At 39.5% G+C, this 14,737-nt stretch overlaps 2 protein-coding genes across 3 annotated transcripts in view; both read left to right on the plus strand.

Moving 5' to 3' along the window:
* ANKRD45 (ankyrin repeat domain 45) overlaps positions 1-4,610 on the plus strand; it is a 39,793-nt gene extending 35,183 nt beyond the window's left edge. For both annotated transcript variants that reach the window (XM_014852882.3, XM_070497511.1), the window contains exon 6: positions 808-4,610. In XM_014852882.3, coding sequence (XP_014708368.1) covers positions 808-839 — 32 coding nt within the window. In that variant the 3' untranslated portion in view covers positions 840-4,610. The remainder of the gene's footprint in view (positions 1-807) is intronic.
* Positions 4,611-8,823: 4,213 nt separating this feature from the next.
* Positions 8,824-14,737, plus strand: part of SLC9C2 (solute carrier family 9 member C2 (putative)) — a 78,529-nt gene continuing 72,615 nt past the window's right edge. The window contains exons 1-3 of the mRNA XM_070497961.1: positions 8,824-8,950; positions 10,888-10,988; positions 12,406-12,534. Of these exons, the coding sequence (XP_070354062.1) occupies positions 8,824-8,950; positions 10,888-10,988; positions 12,406-12,534 (357 nt within the window). The remainder of the gene's footprint in view (positions 8,951-10,887; positions 10,989-12,405; positions 12,535-14,737) is intronic.

The following is a 14,737-nucleotide window of genomic DNA, read 5'->3' on the forward strand; positions in this document are numbered from 1 at the left end:
GTATCCATCTGGCTGATTGTAGTTGAGTGTGTTAAGGAAGAGTAGAAAATAAGGTTGGAAAGTTCACTTGTGATCATTTCATTAAAAGTACTGAATTGTATAAGCTTAGAAGTTTGGGCTTTATTTTCAGGGCAGTGGGTTGCATTAAAGGCTTTGGGGTAGGAGAGAAGAGGGATTAAGTAGGAGGGAATACCCGGGCTTTCCTTGTGAAATGGATCAGAGGGAGAAGAGACTAGAGGGAGTGAGACATCAGTATAGTCCAGGAGTGAGATGATTGAGACCTGAATTACGTGATTATACAGTTCGATTCCCACTTTCTCCCCCCGCTCGAGCACTACCGTTAGCCTGGCCCAGCAACATCCTTCCTTTACTTCTCAACTCTGAGGAAGAATCACCTTTCTCCCCAAGTCCCCTATAGCCCCTCCAGTCACCCCTGTATCTTGTACCTTCATATTATGGAAATGTTAGATCTTGATGGAACCTCTGAAATGACCCCTGTATTTTATAATGAAGAAAGCGAAGACAAGAGAAGTTAAGCAGTTTATTCAAAGTTGCTCTATTCACGGCAGAATTGGGAATAATAATACTGATTATATGGGAAACGTGACCTCAAAGCTTTAAATATTTAAAAAAAAGGGAAGGAGGAGAATACTTGAACTGATATACCAGCACCAAGGTTTAATTAATGACTAGTTCACGCTGGTACATTCTGGTTTATTTCATGCCCATTTTTTTTAAAAACTGGCTTCATTTTTGTTTTATGTTCCAAGCTAATTAAATGTAATTTTAAAATCTGCTTCCTTTCAGGTCAAACAAAAGGTTCCAAAGCTGTCGTCTAAGCCTTGGTGAGAAAAGAAGTCAAGATCATACCTTCTACTGAACAGATATTTTATAAAAGGCTGCATTTTCTTCTAGGATTTGTAAAGGCAAACCCATTCATGCCAGTTGAAGAAAATAGATGTGGAGTTTTATAAAAATAGTTAAGTCTGAAATTAAATAAGTCTTGTTTTACTCTCTTCAACATGCTTATGTCCAGACCCTCTGGCTTTGCCTCTGCCCCCTCAAGGGCAGTCCCACGTGAGTTCCACGTGCTCCTTCCAGAGAGCACTTGGGTATGAGTCACTCACAAAGAATATATGGAAGCTTTAAAAGCTATTTAGAGAATCTAACAATTTTCTGTGTAGTTGAGGCAGGAAATTTCCATTCAACCAAGGAATTCTATTAAAAAGATGTATTGCTTATTTCCAGAAGAAAAAATTGTTCTCCCTCTCTCAGAAAGAAAGCTATGGGATGACATTCTGGAGCAAGGAAATATTAAGAATGCTTTGGATCCAGGTCCTCTGCTTATACAGCTATTACTGTTTATGTCCAAATTAAAATTGACCTGTAAGGTGGCACACAATCTCTTAGTAGACCTTATTTCTTTATCTTCAGCCTCCTTCTGTCTTTAATAAACACAAATCTGTTTAGTTTTTTATTTAGATTTCCCCTTTTCTGTAAGTTTGGTAATACAGATATTGTAACTGGACTCCATGCTGTTTTTCCTTCTGATCTGTTTTGTATTTCGTAGGTTTTAAATATCATTGTAGGTTTCCTGTTAGTGATTTGAAATGTCTTTTTTTCTAGTTATCTAAAAGCCCCTGCACCTCCTACTACTCTGTGACTTTCTGGAGAAGCTTTATAGAAAGAAAATGTTAAAACAGCAACAACAACAAAAACAAACACATTACTCATTGTTCCTATGACTTTCTCTTCTTTGCCCTGCCCTGAAAGCTAGTTTTTCCTGTCAGAGAGGAAGGCAAAGAAATGAGCAATTCAGTAATTCCTTGTCAGTTGACGTTTTCTCAGCCATGGGTTTGAGATAACACCGTTTTAAATTTGTCTCACAAATTTTAAAGTTTTTAGATCTTTTTTACGTACCAGCAGTTCCGTTTCAGTTGCGTTAAGCAACAGCATGGGGCGGTAACTCTCACTCCCACCCCTGGTAGATCCAATGGGTGTTTACAGAGTTGTGCAAAGACGGAGATCTGTGTGTGCTCCGTTCTCTTAATACTGCGTACTGTGAGAAGTCCATTATCTTTGGGCACTGCAATAATTTGGGAAAAGGCCAGGTGCCATTTTTGTTTTTTCTACATTTTCTGAGCCTTGATCTTGAACATGACATTATTTTCCAGGCATGTGGTCCTGGCCATTAGAGAAGGATTCCTGAATCTCACTTCAAAGTTTCCTAGGTAAGACTGAGGCGCTTCTGGAGACTCCTAGTAGGATATAAACCTCTCTTTTGTTCGTCTTTCCATCCTTATCTTCAAATTTTTTGTAGCTTTTGATATACTTGGTAATGTGGTCTTCTGGACTCTCCTTGTATTGTCACGTTACATCATTATGGTTCCTTTACTTTCTTACAAACTGCTTTTCTAACTCTTTCAGCAGCTGCTATGGTCTGAATATGCTTGTGTCCCCGCCAAATCCATATGTTGAAACCTAATGCCTGTGTGATAGTATTTGGAGGTGGAGCCTTTGGGAGGTGCTTAGGTCATGAGGTCAGAGCCCTTACAAATGGGGATTAGGCCTTTATAGAAGAGGCCCTTGTCAGCTCCCTTGCCCCTTGCACTATATGAGGTTACAGCAACAAGACAGCTGTCTAGGAAGTGGGCTCTCACTGGACACCGAAGCTGCTGCCACCATGATCTTGGATTTCCTAGCCTCCAGAACTGTAAGGAAGAAAAGTTTGTTGTTCGTGAGGTACCTGGTTTAGGGTATTTTTGTTATAGCAGTCTGAACAGACTAAGACACCCAGCTCCTCTTCATCTTGCCTCCAGCTAGGGTAACTTCTCCAAAGTCAATCCTGTCTTACAGCTTTGTATATCAATTATACCTCAATAAAGCTGGAAAAAAAAATGTCAATCGTAACCCTTAGTGAAGCAATCTGTAATTCCGCATCCCATGACCTTCTCTATCCCCAACATTAGGAACAACATATCCCTCCTTCTTTGGGGCACCCATAGTGCTAATAGCCTCATCCTATTCTATTTCACTGTTCACATGTTTATCTCCCCATGTGAATTGTGAGCTTTTTAAGGGTGAGGGCTTTGTCTTGTTTTTATTCATCCCTAAAGAGCCCATTGGATAGTAAGTTAGTAAATAATAGTTGAATGAACTCTCTTTTGGCACTCTCCCTCATGGAACCTCTCATCTTCGTTCATTTATAGAGCTTGTTCACCTTTCTAAAAATGGTGCCTGGATCTTTATCTCCATGTCTTGCTTGTGCCAGTGCCCCATTTCAATTCCTACTCCTCCAACAGATGTCTCACATATCCAGCATTATGTCTGTGTTAGCTGGTTTCTTCTCTGACCTATTTTCTAACCTTCATCTTGAATGCCGTGTTAATTTTCAGGCATGTGAATCTGGTGATTACCAAGGGATCCCTGGATCTCCCTTCAAAGATTCCATTGATAGGAGAATCTGAATATACGTCTATATCTATAGATCTATAACTTTAGTATGTTTTGAGAGATATAGTACTTCTTGTGTCCTATTGTTGCATTGAGTTACCAATATATTCATAGAAGAGTTAAAATGTCCTTATGTTTTGTGTTTGAGCTGTTACACAGGTAGCTGCATGACTTTTTCTGAACACGCACAGAGTAATTACTATTTCAAAGTGCATACTAGTAAGTTAAATCACATTATTTGAGAGGTGGTAGAGCAAAGGCTAAATTCAGTGTTTTGATAACTTCTAAATAGTAGTTCCTTAGATGTTTGTATTTCATTGACTGGGAAAATGTAAAAAAATAAAGGGAGGAGATTGATATGACATCATTAAGAAAACAGCTGCTATCTGCTATCACTATCATTTAATAAAAGAAAAGACATTTTAACACCAGAAAAGAAGCGAAAGTATGATCAGTGTAAGTACCCTTTACGTTGAATAAATTGTTTTATTCAATTTATTCAAGGGGCTTTTATGTTATATGTTTTCATTTTGCCATCTATGATGGGACTTTTATCATGAATCACTACTGGCATATGATTCAGCCTTTAAGAACTTCTGATCTACATTAAGCTAAAGCAGGCAGACTGCTATTTAGGTTAACATGATGCCCCAAACTGTAAAGGAATGACAACCTACCCCAGTGTTTTATCTAATATGTGATAGGTTTTATTTTCCAAGATGGCCACATATCCTATTCCACGTGCTCTTCTTACAGTATGGTCATGACATTCCTCATTGGAGAAGTGGGTCTCTCTTCTCTGCTCTTGAATCTGGGCAGGCCTGTGACTACCGTGGAGGTAATACTATGTGATTTCCGTTGATCATAAAAGATCATAACAGGTGATACCTAATTCCCTTGAGATGCTCGCTCTTGGAAACCAGCTTGTGGAGAGACTCACGTGGACAGGAACTGAGGCTCCAGCCCATAGCCCGTGCTGAGCTCCAGCCAGCAGTCATCCCCAACTTGCCAGCCATATGAGTGAGCCATCTTGGAAATGGATCCTCCAGTCGAGCCACCACAGCTGATGCTGTATGGAGCAGAGACAGCCTTCTCTGTTGAGCCTTGCCAAAATTGTAGATTTCACCTAAATAAATGATTGTTGTTGTTTTAAGCTACTAAGTTTTGTGTGTGTTTATTATGCAGCAATATGTAACATTACAAGTTTTGGAATCTGGAAGTGAGAAATTGACATAACAAACCCTAAACTGTGTGGCATTGCCTTTTTGGGATTGGGTGGCAGGCAGAAGCAGAAGAGCCTAGAGGAGAGTGTTTGGGAAAGCCTCCAGGGCCTTAAGTAGATTATTAACAGAATCTTTAAGGGCCTCTAGCAGACTCTTTTGCCTGCCTTTACTTTTGCTCTCCTTCTGTAAATTCATGTGACTCTCATCACTGTTACCCAAAGTGTGTTTCTTGGATTATCGTTTCTGGGGAAGTTTGTAGGTGTTATGCAGAAAAGGAGTATGTGCTCAAATAAATTTGGACCCACTATGTTAAACAGGTTTCCTTTCTGCAGGGGCTTCTTAGAATTTGTCATTTGCTGGTGTGCATTGTGATCCTATAAGTCAGAGAGATGGCCTGCAGGTTTCACAAAGAAACCTCCCTTTAGTGGGAGTTTATAGGAAAGAGAGGAAAGTATTATTAGAAGCTGGAGAAAGGGGCCCCTGGTAAGTTTGGTAAGGTGGTAAGTTTGGCCACACTGTTGTCAATGATCCTGCTAAGGATATTTCCAGGTGTTCAAGTGCCACCTGGCCTCTTCTACTAAAATGTGAGAGGAGAGAGATGAGCTGAAAAGGAACAGTTCCATTTTCAAATAAAATTTAAAAGAAATATAAGGAAGCCAGTACCTGCTCGGTTTGAAAATAAAATAGTTTCTCATTGCTAGCTTTTCTAGATGGCAAAAAGTCCTCAAATTAGGAAAAGGCCTCTGAGGGGCCGGCCTGGTGGTGCAGCAGTTAAGTTTGCACGTTCTGCTTCAGCAGCCTGGGGTTCGCCGGTTCAGATCCCGGGTGCGGACATGGCCCCACTTGGCATGCTGTTGCAGGCATCCCACGTATAAAGTAGAGGAAGATGGGCACGGATGTTAGCTCAGGGCCAGTCTTCCTCAGCGAAAAGAGGAGGATTGGGAGCAGATGTTAGCTCAGGGCTAATCTTCCTTAAAGAAAAATAAAAGAAAAACAAAATGGCCTCTGAGAAAACATAAAATCTCAGGTGGGATTGTGGGGTCATTTGTTAGGCCTCAGAGATATCTAAGGTGGTGCCTCATGGAACATTTCAGACTTGAAGTGGGCTTTCAAAGTGCAGCTGGGAAGATGGCCCCCAGCTGCTCCAGGTTCATCATCACAGCTAAACCCAAATGGAAAGCAAACAGCTCTCTCCCAATAATGGTATATATGTCAAGCTAAGAAACCATCTGATTGGTCCTGTCTGAATCCTTTGCCCATTCCTGAACCAATCAGTAGTGTTAGGGGGATGGGAAACTATGACGAACCACCCTGTGTTATGTGCCTGTCTCAGTCAGATAGGATAGTCTATTATCAGAAGACCAGCTTGGGGGGAAACACACTGGGCAGCCTTTCAACCCTCAACTCCCAAAGCTACCAAAGTCTGCTCAGCTGGCTCTACGGAAAATGGTGAAATAGAAATTTATTATGGTGCTTTAAAAAAAATTTAGCTCTATAGGAAAGATTGTAATGTAGAGAAATTTGATCATCTCTGTATTCTAGTTATGTGTTATCTCTAGCTCTCAACTATATGTAATCTAGAGCTGACTAGGAATTTTGTCCAAATTTCCTCGAAGGATGAGGGTTTTTCTAAAAACCACAGAGACTCTGAATTTTGAAATGTAAAACTGCATGAGTCTTACCTGTAGGGTCAGTTGAACCCAGAGAGCCTGAGGGAACAGCAGTAGGATGGGGATTAGATAGAACCTGGAAGGACATTGCTCAATGATCTGAGGCAGTGCAGTTGAGAGAAATCAAAGTGACAAGCAGTGAAAATGGGAGAAAGGGTAGTGAACTCAGTAAGTAGCAGAGTTATGTAAGGGCAGGATGGGAAAGAGTAAGGAATAGATCTCTCAGGAGACAGCCTGTGAATAAGACAACTTTTTTTTTTTAAACATAGTCCTTGAGATTTATGGCAGGCATAGGCCCAGTGGCTTAAAAGAACTGTACCGGATAACAACCACCAACAACAAAATGCTGTGAAGCAAATATTTTGGGGAATGGTGTGTGGGTGCCAATGGTGGTTGTTGCAGTCAGGGGCAGACATACAGCTGTTGACTGAAACTATATAGTTTCAAACAGGAATTGGGACTTTCATTTGTCAAAGTTTCCTTGGTAAGGCGTGATGGAGAAGACTGAAGATAGATTTAGTGATTTCACTGCTATGGTGTTATCATTGGTGCCCTGGGGAAGAAGATTTCATTAGTGTGGCATAGGAATGCGAGAGTAGAATTTCACTGTGACAAAATAACTTCTCTGAAAGTAAGTACAAATTGATTGATAATGTTCACTTGAGTTTACACTATATTTGTTTTTAGTTGATTAGCTTGGGGCAAAAATATCTTACACTAGGCATTACAGAATTTGGGATGCATTTGTCCTCCTATGAAGAATGAGAGAAGTTTCTTCAAATTAAGGACCAAATGCCGACGACAAATATGAATTAAGGAGGAAAATGGGAGTAAGAAACTCCCACTGAAAAGAAAGGAGAGGTAGAAAATGAGACAATGGAAAAGGATGAATGAAAAAGTCAGAGAGGAGACAAGGCAGTGTTGAAGAGGGTTAGGGTTGAAGGAAGAAAAACAGAGCATATATTTAAAAAACATATAGGAGGAGGTTCTGTCTACATAGACCATTTCAACTATTATGTTAGGCCAAGAAAAATCAGTTAAAACAGTTGGGAGTATGAACACAGCATGAGCATTAAGAAATGTGAGCTTCCTTGGAACTGGGATCACTTAGCTTCTTCTGGATTGGAGGTAGGGACAAGGTATGTAGCCAATCAGAATGAAAGTAAGTTGTTAGGAAACCAATAGGAATTAGGCAAGGAAATGGCTTGTGGTGTGATAGCAGTTGGCAGTACTGTGCCTGGCAAACTGATGCAGAGCTGAGCATTATTCTTTGCGATTTTTGAGAGCCTTCATCTGGATTTCAGCTCTGAACAAGCCTAGCGTTGGCAGAAGATATTGCTGGTCTTGGTAGTTTGGAGAACTTGATTTGAAAGTGATGCTGTAATGACAAGTGGGGATAGCAGGTTGTGAAGATGCCAAGGACCTTCAGGGCTACTTGAGGGACAGGTGAAGTGACTTGAAGATGTAACATTTTAAATCTCTTTTCTGGCCCACCCTCTGCTTCACACCAGAATCACTGTGGCTTGTAGACCAAACAGGTGTAAAACAAAGAACCAGAGATGAGATCTCAATGTTGCTGGAATACTTCAGGGATCTCTAGGAATTTTTAGGTTAAGCCTAGCTGCAAGGAAAAATAAAACAGAATGAGTCCTTCTCAGGACCACCCATAGATTTGTGCAGGCTATATCCTACACAAGGGCACCAGCTGAGGGTGGGTATTGGGGCTGGAATCCAGACTGCTATTCACATGCTGAGCCACCCTGTTGTCAGGAAGGGGGCTTTTTCTTATTCACTCAAAGGCACCATATGATCAACCTCAACTTTCATCTTTTCCTTCGTTTTTAGGTTATTCATCCCCCTGCCTATCCCTAAACTCAACTTGTGTGACTCCACCTTGACCTTGTTTCCCATTTGCCCTTTTGGATTTGGAGGGGCCTGAGAGAGAAGAAGGGGACATGGGATTGCCATAGTAAAAGGGAATTCCAGCTTGACTTGTACCCATAGAGAAAGAGTTCCCCCTCAGGGAGTTCAGTTCAATCAAATATGGAGAGCCTATTATGTGCCACATACTGTGTGCACAGCCTTAAGAAAAATTAACATTCAGGCCTGCCCCTTGAGAAACTCACTGTCCAATGGGGAAGGCAAACATGACCACATCATAATGGTAAGTGCAAAAATCAATGCAATCCCTTCCCACTGACAGGTAGCAGGATGAGGAAGAAACACTAACACTGCTGTAGTGTTCCCGTAAAATGTTCTTGGAGCAAGAGTGGAGCAGAAGGTATTAATGTGGCAAGAGGAAATGTGCTCATATCTGAGCGTGGTACAAATCTTAGAAAGAATGTGGGTGCATCGGGTCCCGGCAAGTCTCATTTTCTTCTTTTTGCGTATTATAGCAGGTTAGTCTACAGTAGTGAACGTGTCAGTAATAACTCACATATGAATTCACGAAGTTGGACTGGGAAAGCAGTGGCAAAATGAACTCTTCCTTCTGGACACAGACAGAAGGTAGCAGACCTGATTTACTCTGTGGAATGCCAGCTGACTACGCTTACGGAAAGGGGCATTTCATAACGCTTCTGTGTTCAGCTGTTGTTATGGGAGGTAGGTGGTTGTTTTTAAATCTCATCTTTCTTCTGCCCTTTGAACCTTTTTCAGCATGGAAAGTAATCACAGTTACATTAAAAAAAGGGGGTCCAATGAAATTATAAGATGTGAGTGAATGCTCTCAGTCTAGCTTCATTTAATGATAAGTAACATCTATGCTGTGTTCCTTCATTCAGTGACATTTGCTGAGCACAGCAGTGTGGTGGGCATAGGGAGGAAAAGACAGTCCTAATCTCGAGGAGCCCTCTTATGGGGGAGATAGGCAAACATAATTACAATGCCACGTGGCCAGTCTAACTCTAAAGGTATGGACAAGAATCGCTGGTAATGAGGAGGAGAGAGAGCCTTCCACTGCCTGGCTGCCTGCCAGGCCTAACTTGGCCAAAATATCTGGATGGAGGGAGGGCGACTGGGGCAAATAGAACCCAGACATACGATTCACAATTTGCTTAGTTGACGTCATCAATTTGACCCATTCTGTTATGGCCTTTGATATGACTTTGCTTTAGAGAAGATGCACCACTCACCCCATCCCCTAGTGAGGAATTTGAAAAGGCTTCACAAGTAAGGGCCTCTTAAACAATGACGAAGAATTCAGTAGATACAGTGAATGATATTCTTGCTGGTAAAATAACGTATTCACAAACAGGTGCTTTCTTCTACCATTCAATGCTACTAATGAGAGAAAAGTTTCTGATCTCCTTTAAAAATTTTTTATCTGGGAAAAATGTCAGCTGTTTTAAAGTCTCTTCTGGAAGTAGGAAGATTATAAAGACACAAAGAATGAACAAACATACATAAAATTTTACTTACTGTGTCAGGGAGTGAAATTACTTTCTCTGGAGTCTTTAAAATACTCACTAATGACCTTGGTCCCTTTTGGTACTACAAGGTGCTGAGGACCATGAGTTTCCTTGGCTCTCCATTCTTGATGATGACAGAGAGACAAGTGCTCCAGCAGTACAGGGCACTGCACAAATAATTCGAGAAACATTTCTTTATCTGGCCTTACACATAAGAAGTAGTCAATAAATATTTACTAATTTGGCTTGATCTATAGCTGGAAGGCAGGAAATGCAGAATCTGGGATGCCAATGAATCTTGTCCTAGGCATAAATTAATTGGATTATAATCTATTTATTGCTCCTGGAGGGAATGAACTGAATAATCTTGGGCAGAGTAGAGAGTTTCAAAGCAAAAAAAAATGGATGTAGACAGAGAATAACAAGTGTCTTTTGTAACTTGTCTGGTGAAGGCAGTTTTTCCAATGGTTAGAGCTCAGAAGTACTTTTTTTTTTCTTTTTAAGATTGGCATCTGAGCTAACAACTGTTGCCAATCTTCTTTTTTCTCCCCAAACCCCCTCAGTACATAGTTGTCTATCTTAGTTGTGGGTCCTTCTAGTTGTGGCATGTGGGACGCCACCTCAACATGGCCTAAGGAGCAGTGCCATGTCCGCACCCAGGATCCGAACCGGTGAAACCCTGGGCCGCCGAAGCAGAGCGCATGAACTGAACCACTCGGCCATGGGGCCGGCCCCAGAAGTACTTCTGACTTTTAGGAAAACTAGAGAATATGTGTTGCTGTAGTTTAGGATGAGAAATTGTTAACATAAGGTGTACTATGTGGATCAAAGGTTTGACTTTTCATAATCTCTCATCATCAGATTCGGAGGTAAGATCTGTACGATGATCCTCATGTGCCACTGGGTGGGCAAATGGGAGGTTGGAACTTCGCTATTTTCCAGATTGACCTGGGAGACATGCCTCATCGTGTGCATCTCACACTTAAGAGACAGCGTTTGTAACAGCTGTCAATTATTTAGTCATAATGATGTGACACAGAGAAGGTTTTAATTAAATAACTAAATAATTAAAATACTAAATTGCTTTGAAACTGTACATTGTCTAAATAACACATACATGTATTTCCTTAGGATTTCTGAGGGCGTATTTGAAGAATTCTGAAGTCATTGTCTTGGCAATTCTTTCTCTGTCAGGATTTGCGCTAGGACAGGTGGCCTACAATATTGTTGAGGTAATGTCTTTACAATAAATCAGAGAATAGATTAAAGAACAATGAGCACAAACAAGATCCACTCCCACCCTCCTCCCTGAATGTACGGCATTTTTTTTTTATGTACACAGCTACTGAAAAAATTTCCTCTGGTATAAAAAATTTTGCAAATGAAACCCCATACAATAAAGGAGACATAAATTAGAGGAGCTTAAGATAAAGCTCTAATTTGGAAGAGAGGAAAATTTGATTGCATCCTTGTGTTCATCATCTGCCTTTGGAGCCTTGCTCTCCTTCCTTCCCCTGTACACACACTGGCTGCTTCCCTGCTATTGTCTTCAACACCCATGGAGACTCTAGTAATAAAACGCAGCAGTTATTGTCATCATGGAGCATGGTTGCTCCTTTCTAGCTGCCAGATTAAATGCAAAACATGCATCCTATGGTATAAAATAGAGATACAAGAGAAATTTCATTAATTTATTAGCTTATTAACTCAATTTCAAATGCATAGGAGTGTGGTTGGTAAACATTTGTCTCCACTCATTATTTTTAAAAATGCAGACAATGCTTGTACCTATCTAGGGTCGTCAAAGTCTCCTGTTACTCTTCTGACACACCACCGCTACTTCTAGCTAACATTTTTGAGTATTTACTATGGGTAGGCTCCCTTTTAAGTACTTTGTATTTATTGTTCTGTCAATTTATTATTAACTCTTAAGTTAATCCATTCATCCTCAACCCAATGCAACCCAGTGGAAGTAGTTACTCTATTCCCATTTTACAAATGAGAAAACTGAGGCACAGAGAGGTTAAGTAATGAAGATTAAAATATTAATTGGCCCAAAAACTTTTTAGGAGGGAGTGTTTACAGCACTTCCATCATTGTTGCTATAAGTGTTTTCCATTGATCTGTGTACAACCTTCATGATTTATTTCCTATATACACAATCTCTATTGTTATCTATGTATTATTTTTCACTATCTGACTCACTGAGAGATTTTGAAATCCTAAGCAAATGTCGGTGAAACACAAGTACCTGTGCGAGTTCCTTTTTTCCCCTCTTAGTGCAAATTAGAATAAATATCTAACAGTAAAACAAAAAATACTTATGTGTGAACTACCTAAAGTCATCTCAGGGACCACCAATGGTAGGGGTGCCACTTTTGAAAACACTGATTACTGACCACAAGCAATGTTCATGTAACCCAAACTCACACAATTCTCTGGGGAATAGAGGACTATACATATAACTCATCTGGACAGTTAGATCGAGAAATCTACCACAAGGCACTCAGGACTGGCCTCTTAGATAATCTCTCATCAGTTGCAAATTGGAATATTCTAAAATTAATATTGATTGACATAGCATCAACCTAATTTCTAATACTTCAAAATGGCAGCAAACTAATTTCTTGTTTGCCTTTGTTATTTTAGGTGCACAAAGTTGTCTACCCTCTTCTAAGAACACCAAGTTTTTCGCTTTATTGTTATTTTTCACCTTTAATTATATTTCTGGCTGCTTTGGACGTGGATTTTTATGTACTCAAGAATGTGCTTTGGCAGGTAAGAACACATTTTAAAACAAATTGTGGCAATTCTTGCTTATTCATGTTGACAGAGAATGTGACTGCCTATAAAGAAGATTAATAATTCACAAAACTCACATTTTCAGTTGTTTTACCCTCCTCTTTCTGCAGAACCACTAATGAAAGAGAATCGAGGGGAGGGAGAAAGAAGGAATATTTGCTGAGTGACCACTGTGACTAGGCACTGAGTAAATATCTTCTCCATTTTATGTACAAGCAGACTGTGGGTCAGAGGTCACAAACAACACTGACAAATGGCTGAACCTGGGTTCTAATCCCACATCTGACTTCATCTCAACTGTATCTGGAGACTTGTCCATTTTCACTACTAGGATTGTTTTATTTGGACCTTCTTGTGCCTTTTAAAAAAATCACGTATGCTAAACTATTTTGTTTTTCCTTTCAGAGAACGTGTTACTTTCTTTGGTTTCATTCTGTTCTTTTCTAACATCTTGAGTTAGATATTAGTTGATTAATTTTTAATTTTTTGCATTTTGTCCATTTAAGGTTTTAAATTTTTCTGTAACTACTCTTTTGGTTTCATCCCACATGTTTTGATTTTTAGTGTTTTCATTATCATCCCAATCCTACCTAAATTTTCTTATGCTTTTTTCTCTGACCCATTAATTATTTAGAAATTGTTTAAAAATGTACAAATATGGCTTTTTCTTATTATTTATATTATCACATTGTGATCACAGAATGTGCTTTGTATGTCAACTCTTGTGATTTGTGGAGGTTTTCTTTGTGGCCTAGTATGTGATCAATTTTCCAAAATTTTCTGTATTTGCTTTATAAGTTGTATATTCTCTAATTGTTGAGTGCAGGGGTCTAAGTTTGTTCAGTAGATTGTTTTGTTAGTAATAAAATTTGGTGTTCTGTATCTTTGCTAACATATATCTTTGTTTTTCAGCTCAGTGTAACAAGCTTCCATAATAACTCTGGATTTATCAATTTCCCCTTGCAATTCTGTCAGCTTTTACTTTGTGTAAATAGAGACTCTGCTATTAACTGCCTACAAGTATTGTTATTTTCCTAGTTAATTTTTTTAACATTATTTAGTTACCCTTTTATCCCAAATAATGCTTTTTGCCCTAAATCAATCTCACCTGGTATTACTTTAGTTATACCAGCTTTCTTTTGGTTAGCATTTGCCAGCTATAACGTTTCCATCCTTTCACTTTCAAGATTTTGATGTCCTTATGTTTAAATGCCATTTTTATTATTCTTTTTGCTGAGGAAGATTAGCCCTGAGCTAACCTCTGCTGCCAATCCTCCTCCTTTTTTTGCTTGAGGAAGATTAGCCCTGAACTAACATCTATGCCAATATTCCTCCAGTTTACATGTGGGTCACCCCCACAGCATGGCTGACAAGTGGTGTGGGTCCACACCTGGGATCTGAACCCCCAACCCTGGGCCGCCGAAGCAGAGCATGCCTAACTTAACCACTATGCAACAGGGCCAGCCCCTTGATGCCTTTTTGATAATATAGTTGTATTTTGTTATTTTATTCAGGTTGAGAATCTCTGCTGTTTTTAAAAACTAGTTTGACATTTATTCTGACTAAAGGTATTTAGAAGGGAAAAGATTTTAACAGATTTGAGACACCAAGGAAGACATATGGATGGAAAATAAGTAGTTGGAAAGATGCTCAACATCATAAGTCATTAGAGAAATACAAATTAAAACCATAATGAGATACCACAACATACATTAGAATGGCAATAGCAGCAACAATGGCAAATCAGATGATACTAAGTGCTGGTGAGAATGCAGAGAAACTAGAACTCTCATGCATTGCTGGTGAGAATGCAAAATGGTGGAGCCACTTTATAAAGCAGTTTGGGAGATTCTTATAAAGTTAAACATACACTTGCCATATGACCCAGCAATTCCACTTCTCCGTATTTACCCAAGAGAAATGAAAACTTACATTTACACTAAAACCTCTATGTGAATCTTTATAGCAGTTTATTCATAATCCAAAAAATCTGGAAACAACTCAAACATTCCTCAATCAGTGAATGGATAAATAAATTGTGGCACATCTTACAACGGAATATTACTTGGCAATAACAAAGGAACAGATTATTGATAGGCATGACATGGAAGAATTTCACATGCATTATGCTAAGAGAAAGAAATCAGACTCAGAAAACTACGTATTGTATAATTCCACT

Source organism: Equus asinus, chromosome 25 (assembly GCF_041296235.1).
Source record: "Equus asinus isolate D_3611 breed Donkey chromosome 25, EquAss-T2T_v2, whole genome shotgun sequence".
Taxonomy (NCBI): Eukaryota; Metazoa; Chordata; class Mammalia; order Perissodactyla; family Equidae; genus Equus; species Equus asinus.